The sequence below is a fragment of the Bubalus bubalis genome, chromosome 10, assembly GCF_019923935.1.
Source record: "Bubalus bubalis isolate 160015118507 breed Murrah chromosome 10, NDDB_SH_1, whole genome shotgun sequence".
NCBI lineage: Eukaryota > Metazoa > Chordata > Mammalia > Artiodactyla > Bovidae > Bubalus > Bubalus bubalis.
The window spans coordinates 2,135,106-2,152,920 of NC_059166.1; the positions used below are offsets into that span (position 1 = coordinate 2,135,106).

General features: G+C 51.9%; 1 protein-coding gene and 1 long non-coding RNA gene across 2 annotated transcripts; both read left to right on the forward strand.

The window, feature by feature from the left end:
• Positions 1-376: 376 nt before the first annotated feature.
• On the forward strand, positions 377-2,235 carry TTLL2 (tubulin tyrosine ligase like 2). Its single transcript, XM_006061360.4, has one exon. It carries the CDS (start codon positions 386-388, stop codon positions 1,970-1,972), a length of 1,587 nt encoding a protein of 528 aa, XP_006061422.3. The 5' UTR covers positions 377-385; the 3' UTR covers positions 1,973-2,235.
• Positions 2,236-5,069: 2,834 nt separating this feature from the next.
• Positions 5,070-11,396, forward strand: LOC123327628. The gene is made up of 2 exons (XR_006542227.2): positions 5,070-6,149; positions 10,616-11,396. It is a non-coding gene; the product is annotated as an uncharacterized LOC123327628 (long non-coding RNA).
• The last annotated feature ends 6,419 nt before the right edge of the window (positions 11,397-17,815 follow it).

Genomic DNA, 17,815 nt, shown 5'->3' on the forward strand with positions numbered 1-17,815 from the left:
AGAAGGGAAAGGCTATACCCACTCCAGTATTCTGGCCTGGAGAATTCCATGAACTGTATAGTCCATGGGGTCACAAAGAGTGGGACACAACTGAGCGACTTTCACTTCACTTTATAATTGCTTTACGACGTTGAGTTTCTGCTGCCCAGCAAAGTGACTCAGTTATATGTGTGTGTATGTCACTTCTGTCGTGTCCGACTCTGCAAGTCCATGGACTGTAGCCCGCCAGGCTCCTCTGTCCATGGGATTCTCCAGGCAAGAATACTGGAGTGGGTTGCCATTTATGCATGTTTGTTAATCCCAAACTCCCTCTCCATCCGTTCCATTATTCCCTTCCTCTAACACTTTTCTGGTCATCCATTTCTAGAAGAGAAAACCTTATCCGATGGCTGAAGATGAGCCTCCAGGGGCCAGTCTGAAGCCCCTGGTGTTCCGGGTGGACGAGACCACCCCCGAGGTGGTGCAGAGTGTCCTCCTGGAGCGCGGCTGGAGCAAGTTTGACCAGCAAGAGCGGAACATGGAGGACTGGAACCTCTACTGGAGGACCTCCTCCTTCCGGATGGCCGAGCATGTCAACATCAAGCCCTGGCAGTGCCTGAACCACCACCCAGGCACCACCAGGCTCACCAGGAAGGACCTCCTAGCCAAACACCTGCGGCACATGGAAAGGCTGTACGGCACCCCGCTGTACGAGTTCCTCCCCCCCACGTTCGTCATGCCCAGCGACTACAGCAAGTTCGTGGCTGAGTACTTCAAGGAGAAGCAGGCGCTGGACGCCAAGCTCAGCTACTGGATTTGCAAGCCCGCAGAGCTCTCTCGAGGACGCGGAATCATCATTTTCAGTGACATTAAAAACCTGATCTTTGCCGACACGTGCATCATACAGAAATACATCTGCAACCCTCTACTTGTCGGGAGATACAAGTGTGACCTCCGCGTCTATGTGTGCATCACTGGCTTCAAGCCATTGACCATCTACATTTATCAGGAAGGGCTGGTGCGCTTTGCCACAGAAAAGTTTGACCTCGGCAATCTGCAGAACAGCTATGCCCACTTGACCAACAGCAGCATCAACAGGTCGGGGGCCTCATATGAGAATATCAAAGAGGTGGTGGGCAGCGGCTGCAAGTGGACCCTCAGCCGCTTCTTCTCGTACCTGCGGAGCTGGGACGTGGACGACCTGCTCCTCTGGCAGAAGATCAACCGCGTGGTGATTCTCACTGTGCTGGCCATCGCGCCCTCTGTGCCCTTCGCGGCCAACTGCTTCGAGCTCTTAGGATTCGACATCCTCATCGACGACAACTTGAAGCCGTGGCTGTTGGAGGTCAACTACAGCCCGGGCCTGTCCCTCGACTGTTCGGCGGACGTGTCCGTGAAGAGGAGGCTCATCCATGACACCATCGAGCTGATTCACTTACACAGTCTCAGAAACGAGCAGAAGGAAAGCTGTAGTGCTGCAAATGGAAGTCCCGGCGTCTCCCTTGCTCGGAAAGACAGAGGTCGGGGCAGCAACCTTCCTTACGAGTCCTTCTCACAACCTGGGAGCAGAAGAGCTTTCAGTAAGGACGGAACTCCTGGGGAGAAAAGGGTCACAGCGTGCCCTGAAAACCAGCACACCTGCCAGCCCCGAGAAGTGCTGAGCAGGCAGGAGGTACGTCCGCCGACGAGGGAGTCTCCCAAAGCCAAGCCGAAGGCCAGGGCCAGGCACCCAGCCCTCAAGACGCTCATCCCCCGCGTGTCGCTCATCCAGGCCCGTGGCCGGGAGAAGGGCCTCTCCCTGTGCATGCAGCCAGACAGTAGCTGGGTGCCCGGTCCCCAGACAGGCAACTTTGTTCTCATTTTTCCTTTCAACGAAGCTACTTTTGGAGCATCCAGGAACGGACTCAATGTCAGGAGGATAATTCAAGAGCTCCAGAAACTAATGCATAAGCAGTGTTCTCAAGTGGCAGAAGAGAAAATAAAAAGAAAATAGCATGACTTCTTGAAAAGCAAGAATTCCTCTGCTGGGGAAGGCAAGTGGTTCTGTGCCCACCTCAGTTACTTCCCTGGGGCTACAGCTGTCGATTTGTACATAAATATAAGAGCGCACAGTAGAGCACGCTCGGGTGTGGTTCTGTTCCATCACATCACCGGTCTCTTTGCTCAAATCTCTCAGAAGAACCACACGACCCTTACCTGTACTTGGAAATGCCTTATTACAGTTATACTGTGCATTTTTAACATGAAAAAACATTGTATTTAAAAAGGTTCTTTGGTAAAAACAGTACAAGAAAGGCCAAGGGTTAGCTCTTTCTTTCTTAATAGACCATATTTTGTTCACAATTAATCTTGTGAATGATCTAACATTCATCTAGAGTGAGTTACTGAAAGCTTCCCCACAAACAGTCAAATGACTGTTCTTTATGGATCCTAGGCCCTAAATCAGACACTGTACCAAACATCTTCCCACCGGGGACGTCCATCAGCCATATTTGAAAAGCGTCCCCTCTCTGCTGGCTTTACCACTGTTGGATTACCCTCCAGCCCTGCAAAGTCCAAAACCTGCAGATTAAGCAAGTTACCATTCCTGCCCAATAGGAGAGACATAAAGCTCCAGTATTTACTGTAAACGCCGTGCTGAGGAGCCAGACACGAAGATCTCGTGCTGCGTGATTCCATATACACGAGATGCCCAGAGCTGGGAAATCCACAGAAACAGAAAGTAGGCTGGTGGTTCCCAGGAGTTGGTGGGGCGAGGAATGACAGCTAAATGACCGGGTTTCCTTTTGGGACAAAACTTTCCGGAAATGGAGCAGTGATGGTCGCACAACATGTGTGAATGTTTAGGGCCAGATAAACGTGCGGAATGTCCCTCATGGTAAGCTCCATCTTGTGCTTGTTCTGCCACAATAAAAAAGTTAAAGCAGGAAAAAAAAAAGAGACAAGATTAAATTATTGAGAGTTGGGATGCATAACGCGTGATGCAAGTATCGAGAGCCAAATGCAAGGAAGTAAGGACTTGGGACTTTCCTGGCGGTCCAGCGGTTAAGACTCCACACTTGCAGTGCAGGGGACACAGATTCGATATCTGGTCAGGGAACTAAGATTTCACATGCCTCGCAGCTGGGCTTAAAAAGGAAGTGAGTAGCGTCCATTTCAAGATAACGATGACTTCCTGTCTTGGGTGCACATGGAGGAGCTTATGAAACGACCAATAACATTTTAGTACTTGACCTGGACGGTTCCGAGGAAAAGGCTAAAGGAAGGGAAAATGTTACAGCAGGGTTCGTCCCGATGCTGAGATGCATCTCTTATTCATGGCCTGATTTCAGGCATCTGTACCTTCATTGCCCCCCACCTTGTTCCAGGAAAGATTGGAAGGAGTCAAGAAGATAAGTGCATCTAGGTGGTTTCGAGCTTACGTGTCGGCCAGGCTTCCCAGGCGCTGCTAGTGGCAAAGAACACTGCGCCAGCCCCGCCAGGGCAGGAGACATGAGAGGCGTGCGTCCAATCCCTGAGTCAACAAGGCGCCAGGGCAGGAGACATGAGAGGCGCGCGTCCAATCCCTGAGTCAACAAGGCGCCAGGGCAGGAGACATGAGAGGCGCGCGTCCAATCCCTGAGTCAACAAGGCGCCAGGGCAGGAGACATGAGAGGCGTGCGTCCAATCCCTGAGTCAACAAGGCGCCAGGGCAGGAGACATGAGAGGCACGGGTTCAGTCCCTGAGTCAACAAGGCGCCAGGGCAGGAGACATGAGAGGCACGGGTTCAGTCCCTGAGTCAACAAGGCGCCAGGGCAGGAGACATGAGAGGCACGCGTCCAATCCCTGAGTCAACAAGGCGCCAGGGCAGGAGACATGAGAGGCGCGCGTCCAATCCCTGAGTCAACAAGGCGCCAGGGCAGGAGACATGAGAGGCGCGCGTCCAATCCCTGAGTCAACAAGGCGCCAGGGCAGGAGACATGAGAGGCACGGGTTCAGTCCCTGAGTCAACAAGGCGCCAGGGCAGGAGACATGAGAGGCGCGCGTCCAATCCCTGAGTCAACAAGGCGCCAGGGCAGGAGACATGAGAGGCGCGCGTCCAATCCCTGAGTCAACAAGGCGCCAGGGCAGGAGACATGAGAGGCACGCGTCCAATCCCTGAGTCAACAAGGCGCCAGGGCAGGAGACATGAGAGGCACGGGTTCAGTCCCTGAGTCAACAAGGTACCCTGGAGAAGGGAATGGCAGCCCACTCCAGTGTTCTTGCTTAGAGAATCCCATGGACAGAGGAGCCTGGCGGGCTGCAGTCCATAGGGTCACAGAGTCAGACACGACTGAAGTGACTTAGCATTCCTCAGCCAGGCTCCTGTATTACGTCTGGCAAATAAAGACAGCAGCCTTTTCCACAAATGTCCAGGTCATCTGATGAGACCAAAGCATGCAACATCCATCACTCAAAAACCAGACATCTCAGTCTCCCTCAGTGTTTGAAATGCTGGCTTCTCTATTACAAGCCAGGTTTTAACGACTCTTTAGAAGTGAACACGAATCTTACACAGGTGAGCAGAGCATGTGTTATTAACAAAAGATGCTCTTGTTTGTCAGAGAAGGCAACGGCACCCCACTCCAGTACTCTTGCCTGGAGAATCCCAGGGACGGGGGAGCCTGGTGGGCTGCCGTCTATGGGGTCGCACACAGTCGGACACGACTGAGCGACTTCACTTTCACTTTTCACTTTCATGCATTGGAGAAGGACATGGCAGCCCACTCCAGTGTTCTTGCCTGGAGAATCCCAGGGACAGGGGAGCCTGGTGAGCTGCCGTCTATGGGGTCGCACAGAGTCGGACACGACTGACTTGACTTAGCAGCAGCAGCAGCAGCAGCTCTTGTTTGTGCATTCGGAGTTTTTTGGGCTAGAATAGCCTTGGGCCATTCAAAAATCCAAAACCTGGGCTGTACGTGTCTTATAGTAAAGGGTAGGCCAATTAAACTGAAATAATAACAGACTAAGAATTTCAAAAGAGATAGGAAATGTTTTTGCTCATTTCCTAGAATTAGCATCAGGAGCACCAATGTCGGGTGGGGTGGGGGGTGGGGTATGGGAAGAGAGAACACAGCATCTTGCTCAAGTGGAACAGCAAGGCCCCAAGTCAGGAAACCGAGGAGTTTTCTAGAAATGCGTGGGCCTCCACTCCCCGAGGTGGGAGGAGGCGTGCATTTCCCTGTTCCTTCACAACGGACATCTGCAAACCTTGAGCAGAGCACGTATGTCGGGCAGGGGAGCCCCTGAAAGGTGGGAAGGAGGCAGCCCACCAAGGACCCAGGAAACCCTGCGTGGGGGATATCAGGGGTTCTTTTTGGCCTCATAGCCCCAAAACAACACACCAAAGGAGCGGGCAACTCAGAGAGGGAAGTGGACGCGGACCGAGGAGGCCCAGGCCTGCTCTCCAACCCGGGGACCGGTGACGGAGCAACCGCAAAAACTGTCAGTCACAGAGTCCGGGAAACAGACTGGGATCTTTGGTTCTGAGAGCCCTCCGGGGCCTGGAAGAGTCTTACCGCTGAAAGGCAAGGTTCTTGGTTCTTCTTTCGTTTCAAAACTGGATTGACTTGGGCTTAGAGGGAACCAGCAGAGAGGGAACAGGAAATCAGGATCAGGATCTTCTAGAAGGAATGAGGAACAAAGGGGTTTGTTCCCATGACACCGAGGTCACTCTGGGCTGTGTGGGACGCCCACCTGCCAGACTCCCCTGAGCAGAGCCTCTGCGGGCTGCTCCCGCCACCTCTGGAGCACAGGTGGGGAGGCCTCAGGGGCCCAGGGCTCAGAGCCCCAGGCCCAGTGCATGGCCAGTTGACCACTGCTGACGTCACGGCTGTGCGGGGTCCTCTGCCCGCCCGTCTCCTCACGCCTCGCCCTCTTCCTGTTCCCAGCCACCGTCCACCTGCAGGCTGGCTGCTGACTCAGGGGCCGTAGGGGTGGGGGAGGATGCCGGGCTGGACTTCTCGGCTCCCCTCGGGGAGGACCAGCCCGGGGGGTGTTAGCTGAGCCACCCTGCCCACCCCGCTGCTCCTGAGATTTGGAGAAGCTGATGTCCCGCCTGAACAGGGAACAGTTGAAGTGCCCACCATCAGCCCTCCACCCTTCCCTAGAATCCATCAGGGGACGGCAGCAGGACCGTGTCTTGGACCGTGTAAGTGACGCTGACTCACCTGGCCGTAGAGCAGGGACACCTGTGTTCTCTCATTAGTGCGGGGAGAGGGCCTCGCGCAGAGAGGCAGGGCTCCCATGTTCCCTGCAGGGCTCCACCCTCCTCGGATGTGGAGGCTGAACCCAGGAGTCCTTCCAGACCCAGGGTGGCCGCGCTGGGCTCCGAAGGACAGCAGTGGTGACCGGGGTGAAGATGCGGCAGGTCCCAAGGGAGGGGAGTGTCCCTGGGTGGGGTGGGGGATGCTCAGGGTGGGCTGCGGTGAGCAAGAAGGGAGCAGCCAGGAGGAGCAGCTGGTCCAGGGTCTCAGGAAGCCCAGAGCTTTGCTCTGAACACACACCTTTTCTTTGAGGGACACGTGGAGCCGCTGAGGGCTCCCCATGGAAGCTGGGCCTTGGGAAAGCGTGCATTCCTGAGGCAGCCCCCTCCCGGGCTAGCCATGGAGGGGACGGGTCTGCTGCTGACGCTCGTCCCCACCCTTACCACACTCTTGCAACGTGCAGGCCACACGTTCAGGCAGGACGAGCTGGAGACTAGTGGGCTGCCTTTCCCAGGACCACAGAGGACAGGCCTGGGCGGGGAAGCCTGGCTCCTCCTTCAAGCCCCCGTCTGGAGCCCGTGGCTGGCTCCTACTGTTTTCCCCACATGCCTGTCATCCCTGTGCTGTGAGGCTGTCGATGCCCTTCCAGCCAACTTAGCGTGCTGCAGACTGCTGCAGGCATATGGATCTATGCATGCATGCATGCTAAGTCGCTTCAGTCATGTCCGACTCTTTGCAACTCTATGACCCCCCAGACTCCTCTGTGCATGGAATTCTCCAGGCAAGAATACTGGAGTAGGTAGTCATTTCCTTCTCCAGGGGATCTTCCTGCCCAAGGTATGGAACCCGAGTCTCCTGCCTCAACAGGCAGACACTGAGCCACTAGGGAAGCCCAGATTTAAAAGTACGTTCTAGATTTTGGAAATCAGAAGGAAATGTTTTTATAAGCTTGTTATGCAGCATACCAGAACACACAGCACATCAGGCCTTCCGGGTGACCTGTCTTATTCTGATCCACAATCTCACGTGCGTGGCTGTTGGGAAGCGTTCTGCTGGTTCAGCAGATTATCTGGTGTTTGAACACAGTTTACCCACAAAATTGTATGTTACTTTCTTCCCTGATCTCCACAACAGCCAGAAGTCCTTTAACTTGGTAGAGTGGGGTTTTGTTTTGTTTGCTTTAATGAAAATTTCCAGGATAAGCCAACTCAAAATAGTCGAAGCAATGAGTGAGTCCATTTCTGGTTTTCCCTGGTGGGGGTCAGAAGGTAAAGAACCTGCCTGCAGTGCGGGAGACCTGGGTTCAATCCCTGGGTTGGGAAGATTCCCTGGGAATAGCAATTCACTTCAGTACTCTTGCCTGGAGAATCCCATGGACAGAGGAGCCTGGTGGGCCAGTCCATGGGGTCACATAGAGTAGGATACGGCTGAACAGCTAACACTTTCACCTTTCACTTTTTCTTTTTTCGGCTTTTCAGCAGGGGGTTGGTTTGGTCTGTTACATCTGACAAATGACCTCAGCCCGTGGTGGCTGCCTCCTGGGTGGAAAAGGCCCGATCCAGTGTGATTGCAACAGGATGCTTTGATTTTCAAGTCAAAGCCAAGACCACACATGGCTCTTGAGTTACTTCAAAAAGCCTCACCCAACCACTGAGGCTACCGTGGTGTGGGCACCAGAGACTTTAGGACCGAAATGATCACAGGCACTAACAGATGATACTTCACTTCTGTCGCATGAAGACATGGGCACCTACAAACACCTCGTCATAAGATTTTTCAGTAAATTATTCCTTCCTTGTATTTTGGGACTCTCTATTTTAGTATAAAAATCAGTTAAATGCCAGTTTGTGTCTTATTTTCTAGGCCGCCTACTAAACAATAAAAGGGGCAACTGCCATTGCCTTGACTGTGAGATTTAAAAATGCAGAGTTTCAGGAGGTGGCTTACCACCCACACAGCGGTGGGCATGAGGCCAGGTCACTCAGACCCTGGGTCGGGCTCCCTGTGGGTTCTCCTGTAGTGGCGTGAACTGGTGCCCTGAGGAAAATGGACGGGATGGTCAGGCTAAGCTGGTGTAATTCAGGAGGAGAGGACCAGGGGCCAGCTGCAGGCCGAGGTGGAGGCGCCCAGGGCCCAGGGAAGGCTGCCCGTCACGTGTAGAGCTGGTTCTTGTGATGCGCAGAGAGAAAGGGGTCTGGCCGGGGCCCTGGAGTCATCGTTGGGGAGCTTCCTGTTCTCTGGCTGCTCTAGGGTTGATGCAGCCGCCTTTCCTAACGAGGAGCCCGGGACCAGGCTGTCTCTTCCTTTATAATTTCTGGATGACTCGGGTAGTCCTCAAGTTTTACATGATTTTTCATCATTTAGGGCCACAAATATTAGTTGTTTCTTTGTTTTAGCAAATAATGTAGTTGGAAGGTTACACATAAGTTGGAAGTTCACAAGTAATGTTGGAAGTTCACAGGTAAGGTTGGAAGGTCAAGGTGATGTTGGAAGGTCAAGGTGATATTGGAAGGTAAGGCTAGTTTTGAAGGAGAAGCTACTTCCTGTCCAGGATGATGTTTCCAGCCTCATCCCTAACCTTGACCCTCCCAGAGGCATCCTTGGTCTCCTGGTGGCCGTCATGGTACACGGTCTTGGTGGTGCCGTCAGGGTACTCCCTCCTCTTGAACTGGGCCGTGTGGATCTCCCGCTGACCGTTGCTGAGCATGATGGTCTTGTCACCATTCCTGGTGGAGAGAACAACCTTGTCAGTGGCCAGCACTTCCCGTGGGGAACCCGTGAAGCCAAGGGATGTGACCACCCAGGTCTGCACACCTCACCCCCAGATCTTGGTAGACAGGGGTACAGATGCCGCCAGGGTGGGAGCAGGGCAGGCACCTGCAGAGTCAGGGTATAGACAGGAGCTGAGCGGGGCGCAGGGCAGCCTGGGGAGAGCTCAGGAGAGGCCGGGGTCACGGGCCTGTTCGGGCAGAGCTGCTTGCGGGGCACCGGAAGGTAGCTCTGAGGGAGGAAGGAGAGCCCGCAGGGCTCCACCCGGAGATCAGGGACCTGAGGCAGAATCACATGGGAGGGGGAGGGACCTGAGGCGGAATCACCCGGGGAGCAGGGACCTGAGGTGGAGTCAGCCAGGGAGCAGGGGCCTGAGGTAGAATTACACAGGGATTGGCAGGAACCTGAGGCAGAATCACCCGGGGAGCTGCAGGGACCTGAGGTGGAATCACCCGGGGAGCGGGGACCTGGGGAGGGGCAGGGACCTGAGGTGGAATCACCCGGGGAGCAGGAACCTGAGGCGGAATCACCCGGGAGCAGGGGCCTGAGGTGGAACCACCCGGGAGCGGCAGGCACCTCACGTGAGCACAGTGGCTCCGGCGGTGATGCCGACACTTGAGGCTTCCCTGACAGGAGGGGGAGCCCTCGGGGCCGCAGCCCACAGAGGCCGGGCCCTGCACTGTGGGGAGGGGCGCTCGGGGCCCGAGAGTCGGCTGGGCGGCGGGGTGTAGGGTCTGCCTGCTCAGCCCCGTCGGGAGGGCTGCTGCAGGCTAGGGCTGCCACGCAACGCGGCCTCAGTGGGCACACGCCACACGCCGGGGATTATGTTTAGGGCTGCTATTCAGTCATGACCAACGTCAGCGAAGGAAACACTTAAAAATGCATATCTATGGAGTGGGAGGTGGGAGGGAGCTTCAGGAGGGAGGGCGCATAGGTACACCTAAGGCTGATTCACGCTGAAGCATGGCAGAAACCTACACAGTGCTGTGAAGCAACTCTCCTCCAATTAAAAAGTAATATTTTCTAAAAATGAGTGTTTAGATCCATGTTCGCTATGAAATCAATCAGATCAAGGTTATAAGACCAAACCTCTAGGGTCAACGACGTTTTCTATTATACAAATACTGCAACGTTTACAAAAATTAAATTAATCCAGAGAATTGACAAGTGCACAAACCACAAATTCTGGAGACTTCAGGCTGACACCGCCTGTCCCGGTACCAACCTTTCCACACTCACAATGGTCCCATCTGGAAATACAGTCTCCTCGCGTCCATCATTCAGACGCTGCACCGTCCCATCTGGAAACACGATTTCCTTTGAGCCGTCAGGGCAGACTTTTTCTGAAGAATACAGGTTAAGTCAACAGATCTTCATAACTAGAACATTTGTTGCATTATTTAGCCGTACAAACATATTTTACACTGATCCGCTCCAAGAGGACTAGTATTCAAGATGTTCTTGTAGCCTACTCTCTCATATTTTATTTATATTTGAATATCTTGCTCCAGGCAGGCCCATCTCCCTGGTCTCATTAAAATACATAATTTATATTCTCCCAACTTCACTCAAATTATCTCCCTAATTAAAATTTTTCTTTCCTTCCATATGCTCTCTGGCTCCCTAAATCCTGCCTTTCAAGACCGTCGTCACTCATCCCACAGCAAGTGGACCTTGGAAGGCCTTGGACCCTCGGTATGGTAGAGTTCAGTCACTGTTTCCTGTTGACTTGAGGGCTCACGCCAGATGGTGAATGTTCGAGGGGAGAGAGATGTGGAAAAGCATCAGACTGGAATTCCAGAAGAAGAAGGAAAGAGCACAGAGGAATGCAGATACGATCAAAGATAGTGACTGAATTTCCCAGACTGGATGCAAAAATGTGGCTCCACAGATCTAAGAGGTCCAGCTTATTCCAAGCAGAATAAATGAAAAGAAATCCAAGGAGCATGTTACGGCTTGACCTGTCCCCTACCCCAGAGTTCCTGTATTGATGTCCTGGCCCCAGCACCTCAGAACATGGCCTTATTAGGACATGCAATTAGTCAAGATGACGTCATGCTGGAGCAGGGTGAGCCCTGCCCCAACAGGACTGGTCATAGGAACAGAAGTCTTCATGGTCAGAGGGGCACTGATCTTAATACATGCAGCTTATCCCCAAGGGGAATGGAAAGTATAAACAATGGATGTGTATGTTTGCGTGTATACACACATGCACAGAGAGAATGCTACAGCAGATGTGGCAACAGGTAAAACTTGGTGAATCTGAGTAAAGAGCATATAGGAAGCTTACGTCAAAATAAATATATATTTTTTAATTTAGGGCAAACAAAAAATAAAGGGGCTGAGTAAGAGTTAAAGAGTTTGCTCTAATGGATAAATACAGAAGGCAGAGCCCAACAGAGTTCACATTTCTCTCAAGCTCACATAGAATCAGGACATTTAAATAGGAGTCGAACAGAAGAAAGGAGTCATACATAGAAGTCATACTCCTATGGTGGTGGTGGTTTAGTTACTAAGTCGTGTCCAACTCTTGCGACCCCATGGACTGTAGCCTGCCAGGCTCCTCGGTCCATGGGATTCTCCAGGCAAGAATACTGGAGTGGATTGCCATTTCCTTCTCCAGGGGATCTTTCTGACCCAGGAATCGAACCCAGGTCTCCTGGATTGCAGGCAGATTCTTTACCGACTGAGCTACCAGGGAGGCCCTCCTATAAAGAAAACTAAATCAGCAAAGATAAAATAGAGGGAAAGGTCTCAGACTGAGATTCATGTCCAGGATCACACACACCCGATAGAAATATTTCGTCCCACCAGGATCCTCTGTCTTACTACCCTCAACAGAACACGAGGTTCTCTGCCCCCAGTCAGTACCCATAACCAGCTGTTCCTGACACACCCTTCTGGGGTGACTAGCCATATTTCCCAGAGAGAAAAAGAGTGACCACCTAAATGTGGGAGACTAGGCAAGGGAACGCACTGGGGTTGTTTGCATGATAGTCAGCGAGCCTACACTGAGGGTGGTTTGGTTCTGTGGGTTACAAACTCAGAGAGATGGGCTCCCTGTCTTAGAGAGGGAAGGACGCCTTGGTTTGGTATCATTTCAACATCTTTGTTTTGAAAAGCTGAGGGCAGTACTAACCCACCTCCAATTATGTGTAGGGAACAACAGGATTTTAAACACTTGACAAATAGGAAATAACTTTTTGGTTGGAAAGTATAAAGACAAAGCAATGAACCTCTTGAATTAAACAGGTAAACTGTCACTGGCTCATTCATCAGGGACCCTGGTCCTTCAGTGCAGACATTGGTGGGTACTCACAAACGATCTACGGTCCCGGTGACCACCGAGAGCATGTTGTAATTCCACTCTCTCTCAGGACAGCTGTGAAACCATGAACAGTGGTCAGGAAGGATAGTAAATGATGGCACATGGGAAGTGTCCAACCCAGAGGGGGATCTATTTTCAAGTCGGTCCCAGATCAGGAAGTGACACTTTGTGCAAAGAAGTCGAGATGGTGACCACAAGTCTGGCCCTCCTTCTATGGCAGCTCTGGAGACAGTCAGCCGCATAATGGGGTGGAGGCTAACCGCTGAAGGAAAGCCCTTCCAGGGAAAATCTTTTGGAAATCTACAAAGTTCAGCGCAGGATCAGGACTTTGTCAGTTTCAACAGCAAGAGCAGGAACTCAAGAAGGTGGAAATGTCCATTTCAGACACAGCCTCAGTAGCTACAGGCGGCAAGAAAGACCTTGGGGGTGCAATCTGTACACTCTCTTAAAAATCCACTCCAGAGGCAAAATTCTCAAAGTTCTGGCTGTAATGCTGATGTTGGTTGTTCAATTGCTCAGTTGTGACCCACTCTTTGTGATCCCATGGACTCCAGCATGCCAGGCTTCCCTGTCCTTCACCATCTCCCGGAGCTTGCAGATGGTGGACATGATGCTAAATGGGAGGTCTGTCCACTAGCTAGTACCATTTAGAGAGCCCAGTCCTCTGAGGATATTCAAATCACTAAATGGAAAATATAGGGATTCCAAACAATGAAGATCACAATAAACTGTGGAAAATTCTGAAAGAGATGGGAATACCAGACCACCTGATCTGCCTCTTAAGAAATTTGTATGCAGCTCAGGAAGCAACTGGACATGGAACAACAGACTGGTTCCAAATAGGAAAAGGAGTTCGTCAAGGCTGTATATTGTCACCCTGTTTATTTAACTTACATGCAGAGTACATCATGAGAAACGCTGGACTGGAAGAAACACAAGCTGGAATCAAGATTGCCAGGAGAAATATCAATAACCTCAGATATGCAGATGATACCACCCTTATGGCAGAAAGTGAAGAGGAACTCAAAAGCCTCTTGATGAAAGAGAAAGTGGAGAGTGAAAAAGTTGCCTTAAAGCTCAACATTCAGAAAACAAAGATCATGGCATCCGGTCCCATCACTTCATGGGAAATAGATGGGGAAACAGTGGAAACAGTGTCAGACTTTATTTTTGGGGCTCCAAAATCACTACAGATGGTGACTGCAGCCATGAAGTTAAAAGACGCTTACTCCTTGGAAGGAAAGTTATGACCAACCTAGATAGCATATTCAAAAGCAGAGACATTACTTTGCCAACAAAGGTCCGTCTAGTCAAGGCTATGGTTTTTCCTGTGGTCATGTATGGATGTGAGAATTGGACTGTGAAGAAGCCTGAGCGCTGAAGAATTGATGCTTTTGAACTGTGGTGTTGGAGAAGACTCTTGAGTGTTCTCAATCCCTTGGACTGCAAGGAGCTCCAGCCAGTCCATTCTGAAGGAGATCAGTCCTGGGATTTCTTTGGAAGGAATGATGCTAAAGCTGAAACTTCAGTATTTTGGCCTCCTCATGCAAAGAGTTGACTCATTGGAAAAGACTCTGATGCTGGGAGGGATTGGGGGCAGGAGGAGAAGGGGACAACAGAGGATGAGATGGCTGGATGGCATCACTGACTCAATGGACATGAGTCTGAGTGAACTCCGGGAGTTGGTGATGGACAGGGAGGCCTGGCGTGCTTTGATTCATGGGGTCGCAAAGAGTCAGACACGACTGAGCGACTGAACTGAACTGAACTGAAATAATGAACGATAAAATTAGAACATCATAAGTGAAGCAAATTCATAAGGCCAGATAGCTCAGGTTTTAATCCGAGCTTTGCATTCCAGAGTCTACGTAAACTTGGGAAAAGAATTTGACCTTTTAAGAGTGTGAAGGTGCAAAGCTAAGCGTCAGGCCCTGTGGCTGGTGACTTTGCTCCTGATACTTGACAGGCCCAGGCAGAAAAGCTGACTGCAAGCCCACTGACTTAAAGCCCTCAGACTCATGCCCACTGAGTCCGTGATGCCACTACCCCACCATAGTTTGACCTCAGGCCAAACTACAGGGAGGGAACACAGCCCCACCCATCAGCAGAAAATTGGATTAAAGATTTACTGAGCATGGCCTTACCCACCAGAGCAAGACCCAGTTCACCCCACAGCCAGTCCCTTCCATCGGGAAGCTTCCACAAGGTCTGATGCTTATCCATCAGAGGGGAGACAGAATGAAAACCACAATCACAGAAAACGAACCAAACTGATCATATGGACCACAGCCTTGTCTAACTCAGTGAAACTATGAGCCATGCCATGTAGGGCCACCCAAGATGGACAGGTCTAGAGGAGGGTTCTGACAAAGTGTGGCCCACTGGGAATGGCAAACCACTTCAGCATTCTTGCCTTGAGAACCCCAGGAACAGTATGAAAAGGGCTTTTATTAAGTGAGTTAATTGCTGAGTCATTTGGCCAACATCTGCCACGGAGAATTTGCTCTAAAAGCACCCACAGCTGGTAGAGTTACCCTTTCCCCAGACAGCGCCCTGCGCATCTCCTGCCCACGGCCAGCACCTCTCCCCAGAGGTGCTCGCGGCGTCACTCACCTGTCTGTCTGTTGGGAACACGCCCGACTTCCAGAGGGCAGCGATGTGCCGTGCGTGCTCTCCCAGCCCCAGCAGAGTGTGTCTGCAAGCACCAGAAACACACCTGTGTTGGGATGCTGTGCAGGGGTCACTCTGAGCCTGGGCTTAATCTGTGAATCTAGTGCAGTGCTTCCTGCACGGGGAGGCCTGAGTTGTGTGTGGGAAGGGAAGCAGGGCTTTGGAAGAGGAGCTGGACATCAAAGCCCCCAAAATGGAGGCAACTGGGATGCCTGGTTAGTCCGGGTGATCACTGGACTGAGAGGTAGCCCTCAGCCCTTCACCCGGATAGGTTCTGGAACCTGGACCCTGCCAAGCTAGGCAGCCTTGGGGGATCTGTAGCTATCTAGACCCCCTATCACACTCACTGCAGTGAGTGTGAGCTGTGATCCCTGCCACCGAGAACCTCACTGCCCAGCTCCGGATAACACACGAGCTCCTCTATGGTCATCCGTCCACACATCTCTGCCTTTTTAACAGGTCCCGTGATTGTGAGATTCTGAGTTATAATGACTCCTTTGGTTTCCGATCAAGTGGAGAAGGACCAGGTGGGAAAGTGCAAGAGAGGAGGATTTGTTTTCAAAGTATTTTGTTTTCATTCCAAATGGATGGATTTGTTTTCAAAGTGAGAACTTGGGAGGAAGAAATCTCAGTCTACTCCAAGCTCTGAGGGTCAGTCAGTTGGTGCCGGCCATCCTGAGCATCCCTGCTCGTCAGGAATAGAGGCTGAGAGAATGAACACGTGGAGAGAACTGTTTAAGTAAAGTTGAATTATTTGGAAAACTGTGCTCCCGAGGTTCAAGGGACTGCAGTGCTTTCTTGTTTTAAAGCCAGTCTTCTCACGCGGATTGTCTGTCCCAAAGTGAGCGGAAGCAGAGAGAAGGCTTATTTGTCCAGCATCGCAGTAATTATGAAGTCCAACCAACTTTCAGAGGCCAGGTCTCCCTGGAGACCGGAGGGAGGCAGGAAGAGAGCAGTGTCTGCCCAGCAGGGGTCCTGGGGGCACCGTCTCCCGCCCCCCATGACTTCCCCGTGACCACACAGCAAGCCGATCAGGACGGGAGCATCTCCCTCCCAGGACGCCCAGGGCCTGTCCTCCCCAGCAGCTTGTCTTCGCCATCCACACCTGCCATCTACATGGAGCATCTGCACTCATCCTTGGTCTCTGCATCTGTACACCATCCTGAGTCTGGCTAAGAAACAACTATTTGTTGCCCCAGCGTCAGGGAAACCCAGGGTTCAAAGTGTGAAGGGTTGGGTAGGTTACAAGATCAATACGATATCGCTGTGATATAATGAGAGGCCACCTTCCAAACAGGTTCTTCCAGACTCTCCTGTTTGCATTAGTTTGCAAAAAAAAAAAAAAAAAAAAAAGGACGTGTGGGTTAGCTCAGGTCCATGAGAGCTCATATGGCAGTGAAACATTTCACTCCAATATTCACCCTCAGAAAGGGTCAGAGGCTTTAGCTGGAGTGAAAACACAGAGCCATCAGCTGACCTCTCTAATTAAAACCAATAAAACAAGAGGGAAACGGCAGAGATGAGCTCTGCAGCCCTTCAGGACTCCCAGGGCCCTGAGCCCTACCTCTTAACCCCTAAGCCTGGTTAAAAAAAAAAAAAAAAGTCAAGTTGAGTATTTAAAGAAGCCTTAAGAAATGTGTCAAACAGAGTTTGGTGATGTTTTAGTGCTAAAAGACAGTTATTAGTCTACTACTCTCAGAACCAAGTTAAATCCCAAATTATCTGGACAATTGCCTTTCTGGAGAAGTTCCTGTAAAACCTCCAGATTCTGCTGAATCTCTTCCCCCAAATACGATAACTTAACACAACCCAGACATCAGTTCGTCCCATGAGCCCCGGTCAACGCTGACCCGTGCTCCCTCCAAACACGTCACGTGCCTCTACTGGTTATAACCAGAGTTCACACCTGTCAGTGACTGCGTGCTCGATCTGCATCAAGCAATACGGGCCTGGTGTGAATTTAGTCTGTTTAATGACCTGTAGCGGATTTTCCCAGACTGGGCACAGCCGACAGTCTGGGCCAGGCCGTCCTTTGTTGTGTGTGTAGGAATGGAAGGGGGCGTCCTGTATATGCTGTAGGAAGTTGACTGCGCCCATGGCCTCCACCCTCTGGATGCCAACAGCCCCCCCACCACTCCAGTCGTGACAGCCAAGAGCGTCCCCTAGCATTGCAAACGTTCCCAGGGGCCAGTTGAGAAGCACTGATCTGTTAAACAAGTGTGCCCTGATTTTCAGACGCGGAAACTGAGGGCTCAGGAGATCAGTTCATTTCCCATGTTCACGATCATGGTCACTGAGAGTGATCCTGTCCCAGGCCCCTGTGGCTCCAAGGCCCAGACTTCCTACTTCACCCAGCACCCAGCACCCAAAGACCAGCACTGAGCACCTAGGACCCAGCACCCAGCGCCTAGCACCCAAAGACCAGCACCAAGCACCTAGCACTCAACACCCAGTGCCTAGCACCTAGAGACCAGCACCCAGTGCCCAGCACCTAGCACCCAGCTATGGGGAGACTGGCTCCTTCTCCTACCAGACTGTGCCAAAGCCATTCAACTGAAGAAAAGAGAAACCACCTCCTTCCCTTTGACCTCCAGCTTATACTAGGCCTGAGTTCCTGGCTCTGCCTGTCTGCTGCAGCGCTAATGCTGATTCTATAACTAAGGCACCTCTCAAGGGTTCGCTACTGAGCGGCAGCACAGGCTATGCCCTGTGTCCCTCGCTCTTCATCACCATCCATCCAGTGAAGCTCAGTTACAGAGGCTTAGAGGGCTGACCAGTCCCTGGATGACTGAGTGAGAACTCACGGCCGGTATGGGGCTGGCGGCTACTCCCTCTCTGGTGTGG

Coding starts and splice junctions, on each gene's coding strand:
- TTLL2 (XM_006061360.4), top strand. CDS start 386: ATGGCTGAAGATGAGCCTCCAGGGGCCAGTCTGAAGCCCCTGGTGTTC.